Source organism: Hyla sarda, chromosome 1 (assembly GCF_029499605.1).
Source record: "Hyla sarda isolate aHylSar1 chromosome 1, aHylSar1.hap1, whole genome shotgun sequence".
Lineage (NCBI taxonomy): Eukaryota > Metazoa > Chordata > Amphibia > Anura > Hylidae > Hyla > Hyla sarda.
The window spans coordinates 1,652,830-1,673,098 of record NC_079189.1 but is presented as its reverse complement, the minus strand read 5'-3'; the positions used below and the strand labels follow the sequence as shown (position 1 = coordinate 1,673,098).

The 20,269-nt window shown below is 48.1% G+C and overlaps 1 protein-coding gene across 1 annotated transcript; it reads right to left on the bottom strand.

Annotated features, from left to right (window-relative positions):
- Nucleotides 1-2,995: 2,995 nt before the first annotated feature.
- Nucleotides 2,996-19,353, bottom strand: LOC130288190 (uncharacterized). The gene is made up of 8 exons (XM_056537417.1): nt 19,270-19,353; nt 11,092-11,196; nt 10,880-10,997; nt 9,400-9,579; nt 7,952-8,078; nt 7,763-7,854; nt 7,525-7,633; nt 2,996-4,076 (listed from the first exon to the last, which is right to left on the bottom strand). Exons 3-8 carry the CDS (start codon nt 10,955-10,957, stop codon nt 3,670-3,672), a joined length of 993 nt encoding a protein of 330 aa, XP_056393392.1. The 5' UTR covers nt 10,958-10,997; nt 11,092-11,196; nt 19,270-19,353; the 3' UTR covers nt 2,996-3,669.
- Between the last annotated feature and the right edge of the window lie 916 nt (nt 19,354-20,269).

Here is a 20,269-nt window from a genome sequence, read left to right as displayed (position 1 = left end):
AAGCTGTACGGACTACAGAGTTATTTCTCCTGGATGACAATGTACAGACTACAGAGTTATTTCTCCTGGATGAAGCTGTACAGACTACAGAGTTATTTCCCCTGGATGACAATGTACGGACTACAGAGTTATTTCTCCAGGATGACAATGTACAGACTACAGAGTTATTTCCCCTGGATGACAATGTACAGACTACAGAGTTATTTCTCCTGGATGACAATGTACAGACTACAGAGTTATTTCCCCTGGATGACAATGTACAGACTACAGAGTTATTTCTCCTGGATGACAATGTACAGACTACAGAGTTATTTCCCCTGGATGACAATGTACAGACTACAGAGTTATTTCTCCTGGATGACAATGTACGGACTACAGAGTTATTTCTCCTGGATGACAATGTACGGACTACAGAGTTATTTCTCCTGGATGACAATGTACGGACTACAGAGTTATTTCTCCTGGATGACAATGTACAGACTACAGAGTTATTTCTCCTGGATGACAATGTACAGACTACAGAGTTATTTCTCCTGGATGAAGCTGTACAGACTACAGAGTTATTTCTCCTGGATGACAATGTACAGACTACAGAGTTATTTCCCCAGGATGACAATGTACAGACTACAGAGTTATTTCTCCTGGATGACAATGTACAGACTACAGAGTTATTTCTCCTGGATGAAGCTGTACAGACTACAGAGTTATTTCTCCTGGATGACAATGTACAGACTACAGAGTTATTTCCCCAGGATGACAATGTACAGACTACAGAGTTATTTCTCCTGGATGACAATGTACAGACTACAGAGTTATTTCTCCTGGATGACAATGTACAGACTACAGAGTTATTTCCCCTGGATGACAATGTACAGACTACAGAGTTATTTCCCCTGGATGACAATGTACAGACTACAGAGTTATTTCCCCTGGATGACAATGTACAGACTACAGAGTTATTTCCCCTGGATGACAATGTACAGACTACAGAGTTATTTCTCCTGGATGACAATGTACGGACTACAGAGTTATTTCCCCTGGATGACAATGTACAGACTACAGAGTTATTTCTCCTGGATGTCCCTCCTGACATGAATTTCTCTCAAAGCTGCTGTGCAATGAACGCTGACAGGAAGACTCTGTACAAACCCTGTACATCTCTGCTTCCCTGTATGAACCCTGTAGAAGAGGAGATGAGGAGGAAGAGTCATGTGTAGAGGAGGAGGAGATGAGGAGGAAGAGTCATGTGTAGAGGAGGAGGAGGAGGAGATGAGGAGGAAGAGTCATGTGTAGAGGAGGAGGAGGAGGAGGAGATGAGGAGGAAGAGTCATGTGTACAGGAGGAGATTAGATGAGGAGGAGTCATATGTACAGGAGGAGATTAGATGAGGAGGAGGAGTCATATGTACAGGAGGAGATTAGATGAGGAGGAGGAGTCATATGTACAGGAGGAGATTAGATGAGGAGGAGGAGTCATATGTAGAGGAGGAGATTAGATGAGGAGGAGGAGTCATATGTAGAGGAGGAGATTAGATGAGGAGGAGGAGTCATATGTAGAGGAGGAGATTAGATGAGGAGGAGGAGTCATATGTAGAGGAGGAGATTAGATGAGGAGGAGGAGTCATATGTAGAGGAGGAGATTAGATGAGGAGGAGGAGTCATATGTAGAGGAGGAGATTAGATGAGGAGGAGGAGTCATATGTAGAGGAGGAGATTAGATGAGGAGGAGGAGTCATATGTAGAGGAGGAGATTAGATGAGGAGGAGGAGTCATATGTACAGGAGGAGATTAGATGAGGAGGAGGAGTCATATGTACAGGAGGAGATTAGATGAGGAGGAGTCATACGTAGGGGGAGGAGCAGATGCAGATTTGCCCCTCACACCGCCCTCTCCATTCACGTCTATGGGAGGTGTGATGTCACTAACGCATAAGCTGCCAGCCCGGAGATCGTGGGGTCCCCTGCGATCCCCTGGGATCAGACGTTTTCAGTGGAGAACCCCTTTAACTTTAGATTAAGATTTTCTTTGAAAGTTAACTTAGAAAACATTCTCAACGACCTCTAAAAATGTTTGTTTCAGAAACATATGGGAAGATGTATAATTGATCGGAAAGTTATGGGGGGGAAAAGGCTAAAAGACAGGTAACGTTTCATTGTATTAAAGGGGTATTCCGGCCTTAGACATCTTATCCCCTATCCAAAGGATCTGCGATCTCAGTGCAGCTCCTGGCATTCTGGGCCGGGCGCTGCTCCCGCGATGGAAGGTCTCTTGGGGGAGCGGGTTGTCTCTCCTGCACGTCTGAGGGTGTACCCTCCCCCCCTTGCTGGAGTTCTCCTTTATCCTTTCTAATAAACTTCCTTTTTATAGAAATCCTACCATCCAGAACACAATCCTGCCCGGCTGCAGCATCATATTTGTCCACAGGCTGGGACAAAGTCCAGTAGGCGAGGGCTGGACTACCACTCCTCCGTGCTCACTCCTTTCCTATCAGACTGCAGCAAGGAGGTGGTTGGGGGGGTTTGGGTTACAGAGCAGACTGCAGTGATTGGATGAGGAGGCCCAGCACTCAGGAGGAGGAGGAGTCATGCAAAGTGAGGACACCCTCCCTCCTTCCAGAGCACAGAATGACAAACCAAGTGAGCAACAGATAGAAGGTATTTGTGAGAGAAATATAGGTATAAGACACATAAAAATTATATGTACACTATCAGGATTCGGCACTGAGCAACATATAATTCTCTATATATATATATATATATATATATATATATATATATATATATTTTTTTTTTTTTTTTTTATTTATTTATTTATTTTTTTGGGGGGGGGGGGGGGGGGGGTGGGGGGGGGGGGGGTATATGACAGGAAATCAGCAGGGAGAGGGGATGTCTGGATATGTGGAGGCAACTATATAGTAATGTCAGGTTGGGCCCTTACATAAAATTATTGATCCCGTACAGTGAACCATGTAAATGAAAAACAAAACAGAATTGCAGATTTTTTGTCACATCATATATTAGGGGAAAATAAATAAATAAAAAAGTTCCATCTAATCCAAAATGATTAAAAACAACATATCAAGGCTCAAAAAATTAGCCCTCATACTGCCCCTATAGACAGAAAAGTAAAAAAAAATCTATGGGGCAGAATAGAGCAATTTTATGCATCCTGATTTTATACAGCAGCTCATAAGTACTGGAAAGATTAAGATTTTTATACAGAAGTAATAGACAAATCTATTCAGACGAATCTAAAACATTTTCCACATTCAGAAAAACTACCATTGCTTCTCTCTTGTGTGAATTCTGTCATGTTTAACCAGTTCCGATTTCCTTGTGTAACATTTCCCACATTCCGAACATGAATACCGCTTCTCTCCTATGTGACTCCTCTGATGAATCTTAAGCTTGGCTTTGGCAATAAAAGATCTCTCGCATTCCGAACATGAATATGGCTTCACCCCTGTATGAATTCTCTCATGATGAACCAAATCGGTCGCGCCTGGAAAAACCCTTCTTACATTCTGAACACGAATACGGCTTCTCTCCTGTGTGAGTTCTCCCGTGTGCAACGAGATTTGATTGATTTGTAAAACATTTCCCACATTCTAAACACGTATACGGCTTCTCTCCTGTGTGACTTCTTTTATGTTTAACCATATCGGCTTTAGTTATAAAACATTTGGCACATTCTGAGCATGAATATGGTTTTTCCCCTGTGTGAATTTTTTGATGTTTAGCCAGATCCGATTTATTTGTGAAACATTTCCCACATTCCGAACATGGATACGGCTTTTCCCCCGTGTGAACTCTTCTGTGTACATAAAGACTAAATTTTCTCGTAAACTCTTTTCCACATTCATCACACTGAATTCTTTTTCTCCCTTTCTGACCTCTCCTTTTGGTAACAATGTGTGGTGGTCAGGAGAAGGTTCCTCATGATCAGGTGGATTATTACAGGATAGATCTGGATGGACATTAGGGGTAAGGGCTGAGGAGCGCTCCATCATACCTTCATCTTCTCTTTTATAATTCAGCGATAACATTAAGTTCTCCTCAAGGTTCTTACAGGGATTTTCTGTTGGATAAAAATGACTTTTGTTATTTTTTCCCCCCCAAAAAAACATATAGTAGAGACATTCACAACACTTACAAACTGCCGGGTGCCGACCACGGGGCCGGAGTATCGTCATGTCACGACTCCGCCCCCTCCGTGAGACGTCACCCCCTGCCCCCGCTATGCAAGTCTATGGGAGGGGGCGTGACGTCACGCCCCCTCCCATAGACTTGCATAGCGGGGGCTGAGGGGGGGGGGGGGGGTGACGTCACACCGGGGGGGGGGCGGAGTCTTTACGTCACGATACTCCGTTTTCAGGAATCCGTTTTCCATAATAACCTGATACGGGAACTGTACTGCAAAAACGTGGTGTGAATGCAGCTAGAGATGAGCGAACTTACAGTAAATTCGATTCGTCACGAACTTCTCAGCTCGGCGGTTGCTGACTTTTCCTGCATAAATTAGTTCAGCTTTCCAGTGCTCTGGTGGGCTGGAAAAGGTGGATACAGTCCTAGGAAAGTCTCCCAGGACTATATCCACCTTTTCCAGGCCACGGGAGCACCGGAAAGATGAACTAATTTATGCAGGAAAAGTCATCAACTGCCGAGCGAGAAGTTCGTGACGAATCAAATTTACTGTAAGTTCGCTCATCTCTAATGCAGCCTTAGAGGGGCCCCGCCCGAGCTTTTGAGCCAAATTTGCATAATAATAATAATAATAATAATAATAATAATAAACACACTGATATAAGTGTATCCTATACTTTATAATGTTTAAAGGAGTACTCCGGGATCTAAAAAAAAAAAAAAAAACATATTCCTATTTTGCAGATAGGGGATAAGTTTCAAATCGAGGGGGGGGGGGGGGGGGGTTCCCGACCGCTGGGGGCCCCAGGAGCCAGCGGCAAGGGGCATGTCTGACCACCAGCATGACGTGGCGGCCAACACGCCCCCTCAATACATTTCTATGGGAGAGCCGCAGCGCTGCATTCGGCAGTCTTCGGATCTGCCATAGAGATGTATTGAGGGTGTTTGTCGGCCGCTGCATCATGCGGTGGTTCAAACGTGCTATTTCGGCAAAGAGCCGGGTGCCCCAACAATGTTAGAAACAAGAAAAAGAAAAAATGCAGTCCGAGACAAGGACATGGAAGTAACCTTCACACAGGGCTTCTGCTGTGTTTTTCAGGAACAAAACAAATCCTGCCCTCCCACTAAACACAAAACAATCCTGCCCTCCCACTAAAATACAAAACAAATCCTGCCCTCACATTAAAACACAAAACAAATCCTGCCTCACATTAAAACATAAAACAAATCCTGCCCCCACACTAAAACAAATCCTGCCCTCACACTAAAACACAAAACAAATCCTGCCCTCACATTAAAACAAATCCTGCCCTCACATTAAAACAAATCCTGCCCTCACATTAAAACATAAAACAATCCTGCCCCCACACTAAAAAAATCCTGCCCTCACACTAAAACACAAAACAAATCCTGCCCTCACATTAAACAAATCCTGCCCTCACATTAAAACAAATCCTGCCCTCACATAAAACACAAAACAAATCCTGCCCCACACTAAAACACAAAACAAATCCTGCCCTCACACTAAAACACAAAACAAATCTGCCCTCACACTAAAATCCAAAACAAATCCTGCCCTCACACTAAAACACAAAACAAATCCTGCCTCGCACTAAATACAAAACAAATCCTGCCCTCGCACTAAAACACAGAACAAATCCTGCCCTCCACTAAAACACAAACAAATCCTGCCCTCGCACTAAAATACAAAACAAATCCTGCCCCTCACATTAAAACACAAAACAAATCCTGCCCTCACACTAAAATACAAAACAAATCCTGCCCTCACACTAAAATACAAAACAAATCCTGCCCTCACACTAAAACACAGAACAAATCCTGCCCTCACACTAAAACACAGAACAAATCCTGCCCTCGCACTAAAATCCAAAACAAATCCTGCCCTCACACTAAAATCCAAAACAAATCCTGCCCTCACACTAAAATCCAAAACAAATCCTGCCCTCACACTAAAATACAAAACAAATCCTGCCCTCGCACTAAAATCCAAAACAAATCCTGCCCTCCCACTAAAACACAAAACAAATCCTGCCCTCACATTAAAACAAATCCTGCCCGTCCACCACTGGCTACACACCTAAAACTTCCATGCCTACACAACAGTCGACAAATGTGCTACTCAGGTTACAATATCCCCTTTTGAGACTGGAAAAATCCGGAATCAAACTCTCATCAATGGTGCACGTGCCTCACTTGCAGACGGACTCTTCCTTAGTCTAAAAGCCCAGTGAAAAGCTGTCTTCAGCACCTGGGCTGATCTGGGCTAATGAGAAAACCCAGAGGGGCCCAAGATGAGGATAAAAAGACCCATCACCAAACCTGCCCCTCACCCTATAAAAATCAGGGCCCAATAAGCCTCTTCAGGGACAGTTTCAGGATTTCCTATACCTCACCCAGCTTTCCCGGGTCAAGACGTACACATCCTGAAGCCTGATACTCTCATTTGAAAGCTAAATTGGCGGGGGGGGGAGCAGGATTTGTTCAACCAACCTATAGGGAGCCCTATCTACAGGGTGAAGTCTACCCACTTATGGAGGACCTATGTGCCAGTGAAAACTACCTACTTATACGGGGTAGGGAGCCCTACCTACTGAGAGAAATGTCATATCTACTTGGGGGGCCCTATCTACCTACTTGGGAGAGTGTAACTGATAGGGGCACCTATTTTGGGAAATTGAATACCCATTGGGCCCTATCTACAAAATTAGGGGAACACTACCTACTGGAGAAACCTACCTACCTAACTCTACAGAGATGACCCTACATTATAACAAGTCTTTACGGGGGTCCGGACCAGTTGAAAGATGGGGAAAAAATAATAATCCCCAATCAGAGAAAAATGGATGGGTGGGAGCTGTGCCCGAACCCTCAGCAGGTAAGTCCCGCTCATGTCCTCTATTACTGCCCGATGGACTATTTTCTTCAGCATGTCCCATTTAAAGGGATTCATTTACATTTTGTACAGAACACTCAGAGCCGCAGGCCGTGGTTGTGATGTCACAACAACGCCCCCTCCATTCACATCTGTGAGGGGCGTGTCAGTAGACATGAATGGAGGGGGTGTGGCCGTGATGTCACAACCACTGCCGCAGGAACCCAGCATTTGTTTGGATAGGGGAATTATTACATACCTGGGGTAACACCTCCAGGAATTATGACACACCTTGGGTAACACCTCCTGGCATTATGACACACCTGGGGTAACACCTCCTGGCATTATGACACACCTGGGGTAACACCTCCTGGCTCCTGGCATTATTACATACCTGGGGTAACACCTCCTGGAATTATTACATACCTGGGGTAACACCTCCTGGAATTATTACATACCTGGGGTAACACCTCCTGGAATTATTACATACCTGGGGTAACACCTCCTGGAATTTCCTCCTTCCCTTCCCTCATACACGGGTGATGGCCCCTACTCCTCTCTTCTTCATCCTCCACTTTATTATTAGTCAGATCTCCCCCCTGATGTGACATATAGAACAATTCACTACAATACAGCAGACAGGAGGAGCAACAGAGACCCCCAAAATCTACCCCCACATCTATGACTGCAGGACCCCCCTATAGAGATATAGGATCAGCCTCATCTACCTGATGCTTCTCTGGGACATTTCCCTCTGGACAGTCCTGGGAATACAGAGGGCGGGGACACCTCTCGAGTGGATTTCTATCAATGACTACATCTGTAGGGAACACACAGAGAATGAATACATCAGTGCTGGATAGATTTCTATGTTACTAGGTAGTGAGAGGGATATCTATATATATGTCTCTTCTTACCTTGTGATGTGAGGGGCCGGTGATCCTCCATCATGACTATGTCCTGGTACAGATCCTTGTGTCCTTCTACATACTCCCACTCCTCCATGGAGAAATAGACCGCCACATCCTGACACCTTATAGGAACCTGACACACAAGGATACCGTCATCACCAGACCCCTCCATTACTGTATAATGTCCCAGCAGTGTCACCTCTCTAATCATCACCAGACCCCTCCATTACTGTATAATGTCCCAGCAGTGTCACCTCTCCAGTCATCACCAGACCCCTCCATTACTGTATAATGTCCCAGCAGTGTCACCTCTCTAATCATCACCAGACCCCTCCATTACTGTATAATGTCCCAGCAGTGTCACCTCTCCAGTCATCACTAGACCCCTCCATTACTGTATAATGTCCCAGCAGTGTCACCTCTCCAGTCATCACTAGACCCCTCCATTACTGTATAATGTCCCTGCAGTGTCACCTCTCTAATCACCAGACCCCTCCATTACTGTATAATGTCCCAGCAGTGTCACCTCTCCAGTCATCACCAGATCCCTACATTACTGTATAATGTCCCAGCAGTGTCACCTCTCCAGTCATCACCAGATCCCTCCATTACTGTATAATGTCCCAGCAGTGTCACCTCTCCAGTCATCACCAGACCCCTCCATTACTGTATAATGTCCCAGCAGTGTCACCTCTCCAATCATCACCAGACCCCTCCATTACTGTATAATGTTACAGCAGTGTCACCTCTCCAGTCATCACCAGACCCCTCCATTACTGTATAATGTCCCAGCAGTGTCACCTCTCCAATCATCACCAGACCCCTCCATTACTGTATAATGTCCCAGCAGTGTCACCTCTCCAATTATCACCAGACCCCTCCATTACTGTATAATGTCCCAGCAGTGTCACCTCTCCAGTCATCACCAGACCCCTCTATTACTGTATAATGTCCCAGCAGTGTCACCTCTCCAGTCATCACCAGACCCCTCCTTTACTGTATAATGTCCCAGCAGTGTCACCTCTCTAATCATCACCAGACCCCTCCATTACTGTATTATGTCCCAGCAGTGTCACCTCTCCAGTCATCAGACCCCTCCATTACTGTATAATGTCCCAACAGTGTTACCTCTCCAGTCATCACCAGACCCCTCCATTACTGTATAATGTCCTAGCAGTGTCACCTCTCAATCACCAGACCCCTCCATTACTGTATAATGTCCCAGCAGTGTCACCTCTCCAGTCATCACCAGACCCCTCCATTACTGTATAATGTCCCAGCAGTGTCACCTCTCTAATCATCACCAGATCCCTCCATTACTGTATAATGTCCCAGCAGGGTCACCTCTCCAGTCACCACCAGACCCCTCCATTACTGTATAATGTCCCAGCAGGGTCACCTCTCTAATCATCACCAGACCCCTCCATTACTGTATAATGTCCCAGCAGGGTCACCTCTCCAGTCAGCAGGTCAGTGATCCTGTGGGCGAGTTCTAGGATCTTCTCCTCATGTATCGGTGAGAGAGGTGGAGGCTCCGTGATGGGGTCCCCGGCCCTGTTCCGTCCTCCTGACTCATGGAGATGGCTGCTGGGGGCCACGCACTCCCCCCATGTCTTCTTCACTATGGGGTAATCCTGTGTATGGAGAAAGACAATGAGGGGACTGACCCCAGTATTCCTCCCCCACTACAAAGAGGAGATTGTGCCCCCTGTATAGAGCTCTAGTGAGCACATCTGGAAAACTGGAGTCAGTTCTGGAGACCTCACCTACAAAGAGACATCCAGAACATAGAGCGGCTCCAAAGATGGGGACAACAATGGTGGAAATGTAGATGGGGGACAACACTGGTGGAAATGTAGATGGGGGACGACAACACTGGTGGAAATGTAGATGGGGGCAACAATGGTGGAAATGTAGATGGGGGACAACAATGGTGGAAATGTAGATGGGGGACAACAATGGTGGAAATGTAGATGGGGACAACAATGGTGGAAATGTAGATGGGGGACAACACTGGTGGAAATGTAGATGGGGGGACAACACTGGTGGAAATGTAGATGGGGGACAACAATGGTGGAAATGTAGATGGGGGGACAACAATGGTGGAAATGTAGATGGGGGGACAACACTGGTGGAAATGTAGATGGGGGGACAACACTGGTGGAAATGTAGATGGGGACAACAATGGTGGAAATGTAGATGGAGACAACACTGGTGGAAATGTAGATGGGGACACAACACTGGTGGAAATTTAGATGGGGACAACAATGGTGGAAATGTAGATGGAGACAACAATGGTGGAAATGTAGATGGGGGGACAACAATGGTGGAAATGTAGATGGGGGACAACAAGGGTGGAAATGTAGATGGGGGACAACAAGGGTGGAAATGTAGATGGGGGCAACACTGGTGGAAATGTAGATGGGGGGACAACAAGGGTGGAAATGTAGATGGGGGAACAACAATGGTGGAAATGTAGATGGGGACAACACTGGTGGAAATGTAGATGGGGGACAACAATGGTGGAAATGTAGATGGGGGGGACAACAATGGTGGAAATGTAGATGGGGGACAACAATGGTGGAAATGTAGATGGGGGGGACAACAATGGTGGAAATGTAGATGGGGGACAACAAGGGTGGAAATGTAGATGGGGACAACAATGGTGGAAATGTAGATGGGGACAACAATGGTGGAAATGTAGATGGGGACAACAATGGTGGAAATGTAGATGGGGACAACAATGGTGGAAATGTAGATGGGGACAACAATGGTGGAAATGTAGATGGGGACAACAATGGTGGAAATGTAGATGGGGACAACAATGGTGGAAATGTAGATGGGGACAACAATGGTGGAAATGTAGATGGGGACAACAATGGTGGAAATGTAGATGGGGACAACAATGGTGGAAATGTAGATGGGTCACCTCACCTCTCCGGTCAGCAGGTGGAGGATCTCCAAGGTGAAGTGTAATATTCTCTTAGTCATCTCATTCCTGTCCTTCTCCATCCTTGGGGGGGTAATTCAGAAGAGGAGACAACTGGATCAGCTGGAGAGGGAAGAGGAGACAACAGGATGAACAGTCCATAAAGAATAACAAGTCAGCAACTTACCGGTCTTCTTTATCTTTTATTAATACTTACATCGGACGTTACAGGAGAGGGATAAAGTACGGGGGGTACAGCAGGCAATGGTAGCCGTTTCGCACAGGTTAGTGCTTCATCTGGCCTATGAGACAGCCGGATGAGCTGGAGGGGGAAGAGGAGACAGCCGGATGAGCTGGAGGGGGAAGAGGAGACAGCCGGATGAGCTGGAGGGGGAAGAGGAGACAGCCGGATGAGCTGGAGGGGGAAGAGGAGACAGCCGGATGAGCTGGAGGGGGAAGAGGAGACAGCCGGATGAGCTGGAGGGGGAAGAGGAGACAGCCGGATGAGCTGGAGGGGGAAGAGGAGACAGCCGGATGAGCTGGAGGGGGAAGAGGAGACAGCCGGATGAGCTGGAGGGGGAAGAGGAGACAGCCGGATGAGCTGGAGGGGGAAGAGGAGACAGCCGGATGAGCTGGAGGGGGAAGAGGAGACAGCCGGATGAGCTGGAGGGGGAAGAGGAGACAGCCGGATGAGCTGGAGGGGGAAGAGGAGACAGCCGGATGAGCTGGAGGGGGAAGAGGAGACAGCCGGATGAGCTGGAGGGGGAAGAGGAGACAGCCGGATGAGCTGGAGGGGGAAGAGGAGACAGCCGGATGAGCTGGAGGGGGAAGAGGAGACAGCCGGATGAGCTGGAGGGGGAAGAGGAGACAGCCGGATGAGCTGGAGGGGGAAGAGGAGACAGCCGGATGAGCTGGAGGGGGAAGAGGAGACAGCCGGATGAGCTGGAGGGGGAAGAGGAGACAGCCGGATGAGCTGGAGGGGGAAGAGGAGACAGCCGGATGAGCTGGAGGGGGAAGAGGAGACAGCCGGATGAGCTGGAGGGGGAAGAGGAGACAGCCGGATGAGCTGGAGGGGGAAGAGGAGACAGCCGGATGAGCTGGAGGGGGAAGAGGAGACAGCCGGATGAGCTGGAGGGGGAAGAGGAGACAGCCGGATGAGCTGGAGGGGGAAGAGGAGACAGCCGGATGAGCTGGAGGGGGAAGAGGAGACAGCCGGATGAGCTGGAGGGGGAAGAGGAGACAGCCGGATGAGCTGGAGGGGGAAGAGGAGACAGCCGGATGAGCTGGAGGGGAAGAGGAGACAGCCGGATCAGCCGGAGGGGGAAGAGGAGACAACCGGATCAGCCGGAGGGGGAAGAGGAGACAACCGGATCAGCTGGAGGAGAAGAGGAGACAGCCGGATGAGCTGGAGGGGGAAGAGGAGACAACCGGATCAGCTGGAGGAGGAAGAGGAGACAACCGGATCAGCCGGAGGGGGAAGAGGAGACAACTGGATCAGCTGGAGGGGAAGAGGAGACAACTGGATCAGCTGGAGGGGAAGAGGAGACAACTGGATCAGCTGGAGGGGAAGAGGAGACAACTGGATCAGCTGGAGGGGAAGAGGAGACAACCGGATCAGCTGGAGGAGGAAGAGGAGACAACCGGATCAGCTGGAGGGGGAAGAGGAGACAACCGGATCAGCTGGAGGGGAAGAGGAGACAACTGGATCAGCTGGAGGGGAAGAGGAGACAACTGGATCAGCTGGAGGGGAAGAGGAGACAACCGGATCAGCTGGAGGGGAAGAGGAGACAACTGGATGAGCTGGATTTCTATTCACCTCCATTGATCTGTATGAGGAATCTAATGATTCCTCCCAAAAGTCTCCTAAGGGACTAATAAAGTATAAAAAAAAAATATATATAAAAAAATAAAAATGTTTTAATAAGTTTAAAAGACACACGTTAACCCCTTTCATATTAAAAGTTCAAATCACCTCCTTCTCCTATATAAAAACATATAAACATATTTGGTATCATTCGTGCCTAATTGTACAAACTATTAAAATATAACATTATGTATCCCGTACGGTAAATGACAAATGTAAAAAAAAAAATACCAAACCACAGAATTGCAATTTTTATAATTTCCCAAAGAAAAAGTTAAAAGCGATTAAAAAGTCAGATCAATACCAAAATGGTACCGATACAAAAAAATTAAAAATATAAAAAAATAAAACAAACAGGGGACAGAAAATGACAATATAAAAAAATTCAAAAAAGTTCAATTTTTTTTTATTTTTTTATTAGTAAAACATGATTGAAACGATACGAATATACGAGCTAATAGAAACTCCTGTATATTAATACCCAAAATACTATATAGTGGACCCTGGAGGGTGTGAGAGACCCCATTGATACCTTAAAAAGCATTGATGGAAGACACCAATATCTCACCACAAATTGTGAATATAGTTATTTTTTAAATCAACTGGTGCCAGAAAGTTAAAGGGGTATTCCAGGGAAAAACTTTTATATATATATTTTTTATTTATATATATATATATATCTTAACTGGCTCCAGAAAGTTAAACAGATTTGTAAATTACTTCTATTAAAAAAATCTTAATTCTTCCAGTACTTATGAGCTTCTGAAGTTAAGGTTGTTCTTTTCTGTCTAAGTGCTCTCTGCTGACACCTGTCTCGGGAAACGCCCAGTTTAGAAGAGGTTTGCTATGGGGATTTGCTTCTAAACTGGGCGGTTCCTGAGACACGTGTCATCAGAGAGCACTTAGACAGAAAAGAACAACCTTAACTTCAGAAGCTCATAAGTACTGGAAGAATTAAGATTTTTTTAATAGAAGTAATTTACAAATCTGAATTTGGGTAGAAAACAGACCTGGTCGCACATCTACAATCTTGTATAATGATCTGATTGCTTCTCAGCATAATATCAAAAACTAGCATGTGCTGCACTCTTCCCCACCCCCTCAGCCCAACCCTATATAAGTAGTATTTAGCTACACAAGGGCCATTTCTTTCCTAGCAGCCTCCCAGTCTGACTGGGAGAGCATGGTAAGTGGCCATTACACCTTGTTCACACTGGTGCGGTGCTGTGCGGTGTCCGTTGCTGCCGCGGCGCCGTGTCTGCGGGCGGGTGCGGCCCATGGACTGGTTTGAGTGGCATTGGGGCCGCTCTGCCGGTGGGTCGTTCCCCACTGTGGGCATTGGTGTCGCGGCGGTGGTGACGCCGCCCAGTGCTGCGCCATTTTATGCTAGGGACGTTAGGGACCCACTCTGGATAGGTGGCCTTGACGTGGCGAGTGGGCTTGTACCTTTTGATCAAAAATGTATAATAACAACCTGTTAGTTTTTGATATTATGCTGAGAAGCAATCAGATCATTATACAAGATTGTAGATGTGCGACCATGTCTGTTTTTCTACCTGAATTCACAAATCTGTTTAACTTTCCGGAGCCAGTTGAGATAGAGATATATATATATATATAGATAGAAAACGAACGGCAACCGCACTCCCATACGTTGCAAAAAAAGTGGTGTTTATTCACACAAACGTGAAGATGGCGACGTTTCGGCTAGCTCACCTAGCCATTATCAAGCCTTTTTTTGCAACGTATGGGAGTGCGGTTGCCGTTCGTTTTCTATGTGGAGGGATTCGTAACCAGGATCTGTAGCAACTGGACGCACCCTATCACTGCTGCATTGAACCTAGGAGTGCTGATCTCTCGGAGATTATATATATATATATATATATATATATATATATATATATAGATATATAGATAGATAGATAGATAGCAACAGAAGAATACAGCAGCACACTGCCAGCACAAGGATATAGGTGAAACATGAATATGCAGATAAAACATGGAGAATATACAGCGATGGTGTAATAGATGCAAATGTGAAACTATGAAATAGTGAGGCACTTAGCTCGCAAATTTGTCTCCGCCAGCGGTCAAATAGCTTTTCCTCTGTAGTATTTATTCAGCAGCTGATAAGTACTGGAAGGATTAAGATTTCTTTTTTAATAGAAGTAATTTACAAATCTGTTTAACTTTCTGGCACCAGTTGATTTCCACCGGAGTACCCCTTTAATATCTAACAATTAACCACATAAGGATCTCTGATAATTTTAACTCACTATTTGTTTCTTTCACTATTAAAGGGGTACTCCGGCACTTAAGACATCTTATCCCCTATGCAAAGGATAGGGGATAAGATGCCTGATCGCGGGGGTCCTGTGATCTTGCACGCCGCACCCCGTTACCATCAGTCCCCGGAGCGTGTTTGCTCCGGGTCTGACTACTGCCGATCACGGAGCGTTGTGATGTCAAGGCTCCGCCCCGTGTGACATCACACTCCGCCCCCCCTCAATGCAAGCCTACGGGAGGGGGCGTGACAGCAGTCACGCCCCCCTCCCATAGGCTTGCATTGAGGGGGGGGGGCCTCTCATCCGACCACCCTCAACCAAGTTACTGTCCATCCCCCTTTACTAAGGAAGTGTCCCCACTGAGGAATAGGAGAGGAACCCTAGCGTAAAAATTCCGCCGCGGGATTCACGTTTTTTTTTTTGCACGAAATTAGCGTGAAAATTGCGTGGAATTCCGCACAGAATATAGGAAAAAACTTTTTTTTTTGCTGGACTACAACCACCAATTGGACTTTCCCTTTTTATTTATTTTTTTTCGTGCGGAATTTCCACGCGAATTTCGTGCGGAAACGATTTAAAGCTGAAAGATTTTTACCATTGACTTCAATGGACTTCTGCTCGCACATGTTCTTTCTTCAAGCGGAACGGAATTCCGCAAGCGGAATTTACGCAGTGTGAACAGTGCAGAGTAAAATACATTGAAGTCAATGGCAAAGCAGATGTTAAAGGGGTATTCCAGAAAAAAAACACACATATATATTATATATATATATATATATACTGGCTCCAGAAAGTTAAACAGATTTGTAAATTACTTCTATTAAAAAATCTTAATCCTTTCAGTACTTATCAGCTTCTGAAGTTAAGGTTGTTCTTTTCTGTCTAAATCCTCTCTGATGACACGTGTCTCGGGAACCGCCCAGTTTAGAAGCAAATCCCCATAGCAAACCTCTTCTAAACTGGGCGTTTCCCGAGACACGTGTCATCAGAGAGGATTTAGACAGAAAAGAACAACCTTAACTTCAGAAGCTCAAAAGTACTGAAAGGATTAAGATTTTTTAATAGAAGTAATTTACAAATCTGTTTAACTTTCTGGAGCCAGTTGATATATAAAAAAAAGTTTTTTCCTGGAATACCCCTTTAATTATTTCTAAGCTGAGAATACAAGAGGATCTAGTCGTGTAAATTCCTCTTGAATTGCTCAGTGTGAACGCACCCTAAGGATATGCTCACATCGCCGTCACGCTCCGTCCTGTACAGCTCTATTTTTTGCACTGAACATCCTCCAAATGGGTCGGAGCACAACTGAGATCCCTGGGTCCCGATGGATCCCATTGACTGGGATGGGGTCTGTCGAGGATCCGGTAGTTTACTGGAGACGCATTTTGTGAAGTATTTTCTCTTTTCTATCCGCTAAACTCCCGAGGATCTGACGGAGCGGCCATCGGACCTCTATGGGGACCCGACTATTCTCCACTATTACATTTGTCAGATCACACGGCTTAAAGTACCCGAATCTACCCCCCTGGTCCGGCTGTCCCCTTCTATCATTGACCCCAGAGTCCTAGGTCGTCTTCTCCTCCTGATCCCTGAAAACCACCACCCGATCCATTACAGTCAGTGGCCCAAAGTCTTGTGGTCATCTGCGATTTTGGGCTCATGTTATGGTGAAATACACAACCTGTCCCCTCCATACATCTGACCTGATCGCCCTACAATAACCCCTCCGCCCCCCCCCCCCCCCCCGTACACCCTACAATAACCCCTCCGCCCCCCCGTACACCCTACAATAACCCCTCCGCCCCCCCCCGTACACCCTACAATAATCCCTCCGCCCCCCCCCGTACACCCTACAATAACCCCTCCTCCGCCCCCCCCGTACACCGTACAATAACCCATCCGCCCCCCCGTACACCCTACAATAACCCCTCCGCCCCCCGTACACCCTACAATAACCCCTCCGCCCCCCCCGTACACCGTACAATAACCCATCCGCCCCCCCGTACACCCTACAATAACCCCTCCGCCCCCCCCCGTACACCGTACAATAACCCCTCCGCCCCCCCCGTACACCGTACAATAACCCATCCGCCCCCCCGTACACCCTACAATAACCCCTCCGCCCCCCCCGTACACCCCACAATAACCCCTCCGCCCCCCCCGTACACCCCACAATAACCCCTCCGCCCCCCCCATACACCCTACAACAACCCCTCCTCCGCCCCCCGTACACCCTACAATAACCCCTCCTCCGCCCCCCCGTACACCCTACAATAACCCCTCCGCCCCCCCCCGTACACCCTACAATAACCCCTCCGCCCCCCCCGTACACCCTACAATAACCCCTCCGCCACCCCCCCCCGTACACCCTACAATAACCCCTCCGCCGCCCCCCCCGTACACCCTACAATAACCCCTCCTCCGCCCCCCCCGTACACCCTACAATAACCCCTCCGCCCCCCCCCGTACACCCTACAATAACCCCTCCGCCCCCCCCGTACACCCTACAATAACCCCTCCGCCACCCCCCCCGTACACCCTACAATAACCCCTCCGCCGCCCCCCCCGTACACCCTACAATAACCCCTCCGCCGCCCCCCCCGTACACCCTACAATAACCCCTCCGCCCCCCGTACACCCTACAATAACCCCTCCGCCCCCCGTACACCCTACAATAACCCCTCCGCCCCCCGTACACCCTACAATAACCCCTCCGCCCCCCCGTACACCCTACAATAACCCCTCCGCCCCCCCGTACACCCTACAATAACCCCTCCGCCCCCCCGTACACCCTACAATAACCCCTCCGCCCCCCCGTACACCCTACAATGACCCCTCCTCCGCCCCCCCCGTACACCCTACAATGACCCCTCCTCCGCCCCCCCCGTACACCCTACAATGACCCCTCCTCCGCCCCCCCCCGTACACCCTACAATGACCCCTCCTCCGCCCCCCCCCGTACACCCTACAATGACCCCTCCTCCGCCCCCCCCCGTACACCCTACAATAACCCCTCCTCCGCCCCCCCGTACACCCTACAATAACCCCTCCGCCCCCCCTCCCGTACACCCTACAATAACCCCTCCGCCCTCCCCTCCCGTACACCCTACAATAACCCCTCCTCCGCCCCCCCGTACACCCTACAATAACCCCTCCGCCCCCCCCGTACACCCTACAATAACCCCTCCGCCCCCCCCGTACACCCTACAATAACCCCTCCGCCACCCCCCCCGTACACCCTACAATAACCCCTCCGCCGCCCCCCCCGTACACCCTACAATAACCCCTCCGCCCCCCGTACACCCTACAATAACCCCTCCGCCCCCCGTACACCCTACAATAACCCCTCCGCCCCCCGTACACCCTACAATAACCCCTCCGCCCCCCCGTACACCCTACAATAACCCCTCCGCCCCCCCGTACACCCTACAATAACCCCTCCGCCCCCCCGTACACCCTACAATAACCCCTCCGCCCCCCCGTACACCCTACAATAACCCCTCCGCCCCCCCGTACACCCTACAATGACCCCTCCTCCGCCCCCCCGTACACCCTACAATGACCCCTCCTCCGCCCCCCCCCGTACACCCTACAATAACCCCTCCTCCGCCCCCCCGTACACCCTACAATAACCCCTCCTCCGCCCCCCCGTACACCCTACAATAACCCCTCCGCCCCCCCATACACCCTACAATAACCCCTCCGCCCCCCCTCCCGTACACCCTACAATAACCCCTCCGCCCTCCCCTCCCGTACACCCTACAATAACCCCTCCGCCCCCCCGTACACCCTACAATAACCCCTCCGCCCCCCCCGTACACCCTACAATAACCCCTCCGCCCCCCCGTACACCCTACAATAACCCCTCCGCCCCCCCTCCCGTACACCCTACAATAACCCCTCCGCCCTCCCCTCCCGTACACCCTACAATAACCCCTCCGCCCCCCCCGTACACCCTACAATAACCCCTCCGCCCCCCGTACACCCTACAATAACCCCTCCGCCCCCCGTACACCCTACAATAACCCCTCCGCCCCCCCGTACACCCTACAATAACCCCATTGAGCCCCCCTTCCCCCAGCAGGACCCTCTCCCCTTCTATTTCATTCTGCTAATTACCTTGTGTTTGTGTCTATGAAATATACAGTTATATATTATATGAACAGAGCCCGGGAACCAATGGAGACATAATAATAATAATAATATATTAAATAATAACAACAAACTCCTCCTCATGTCATCTCACCTTATTATACACTGAGGAGCAGAAATCTCCACACAACAGCACTGACTGCCCGACCAGGACCTGATGGGGGAGGTGAAGGACCTGTGATGATGTCACAATCATGTGACCAGTACGTGTGGGGGCGGAGCTCAGCAGGGGAGAAGAGATTGTGGACGAAGGACCTGTGGGAATGGTCATGTGACGGGAGTGGGCGGAGTGTGGAAAAGAGTGGTAATGAGGTAAGATTCTATGAGGAGGACGAGGCTGAAGTTGGTTTCTTATTCGGCAGCTTCTTATTCACTGATGTTGGTTTCTTATTCGGCAGCTTCTTATTCACTGAAGTTTGTTTCTTATTCGGCAGCTTCTTATTCACTGAAGTTTGTTTCTTATTCGGCAGCTTCTTATTCACTGAAGTTTGTTTCTTATTCGGCAGCTTCTTATTCACTGAAGTTGGTTTCTTATTCGCAGCTTCTTATTCACTGAAGTTGGTTTCTTATTCGCAGCTTCTTATTCACTGAAGTTGGTTTCTTATTCGCAGCTTCTTATTCACTGAAGTTGGTTTCTTATTCGGCAGCTTCTTATTCACTGAAGTTGGTTTCTTATTCGCAGCTTCTTATTCACTGAAGTTGGTTTCTTATTCGGCAGCTTCTTATTCACTGAAGTTGATTTCTTATTCGGCAGCTTCTTATTCACTGAAGTTGGTTTCTTATTCGGCAGCTTCTTATTCACTGAAGTTGGTTTCTTATTCGGCAGCTTCTTATTCACTGAAGTTGGTTTCTTATTCGGCAGCTTCTTATTCACTGAAGTTGGTTTCTTGTTCGGCAGCTTCTTATTCACTGAAGTTGGTTTCTTGTTCGGCAGCTTCTTATTCACTGAAGTTGGTTTCTTGTTCGGCAGCTTCTTATTCACTGAAGTTGGTTTCTTGTTCGGCAGCTTCTTATTCACTGAAGTTGGTTTCTTGTTCGGCAGCTTCTTATTCACTGAAGTTGGTTTCTTGTTCGGCAGCTTCTTATTCACTGTA

Excerpts from the sequence above, each read along its gene's own strand:
- LOC130288190 (XM_056537417.1), bottom strand. The coding sequence starts at position 10,957 with ATGGAGAAGGACAGGAATGAGATGACTAAGAGAATATTACACTTCACC. Across the intron at positions 7,855-7,951 it reads CCGGCCCCTCACATCACAAG|ATGTAGTCATTGATAGAAAT; the intron begins GTAAGAAGAGAC and ends TGTTCCCTACAG. Across the intron at positions 7,634-7,762 it reads ATGTCCCAGAGAAGCATCAG|GGGGGAGATCTGACTAATAA; the intron begins GTAGATGAGGCT and ends ATGTCACATCAG.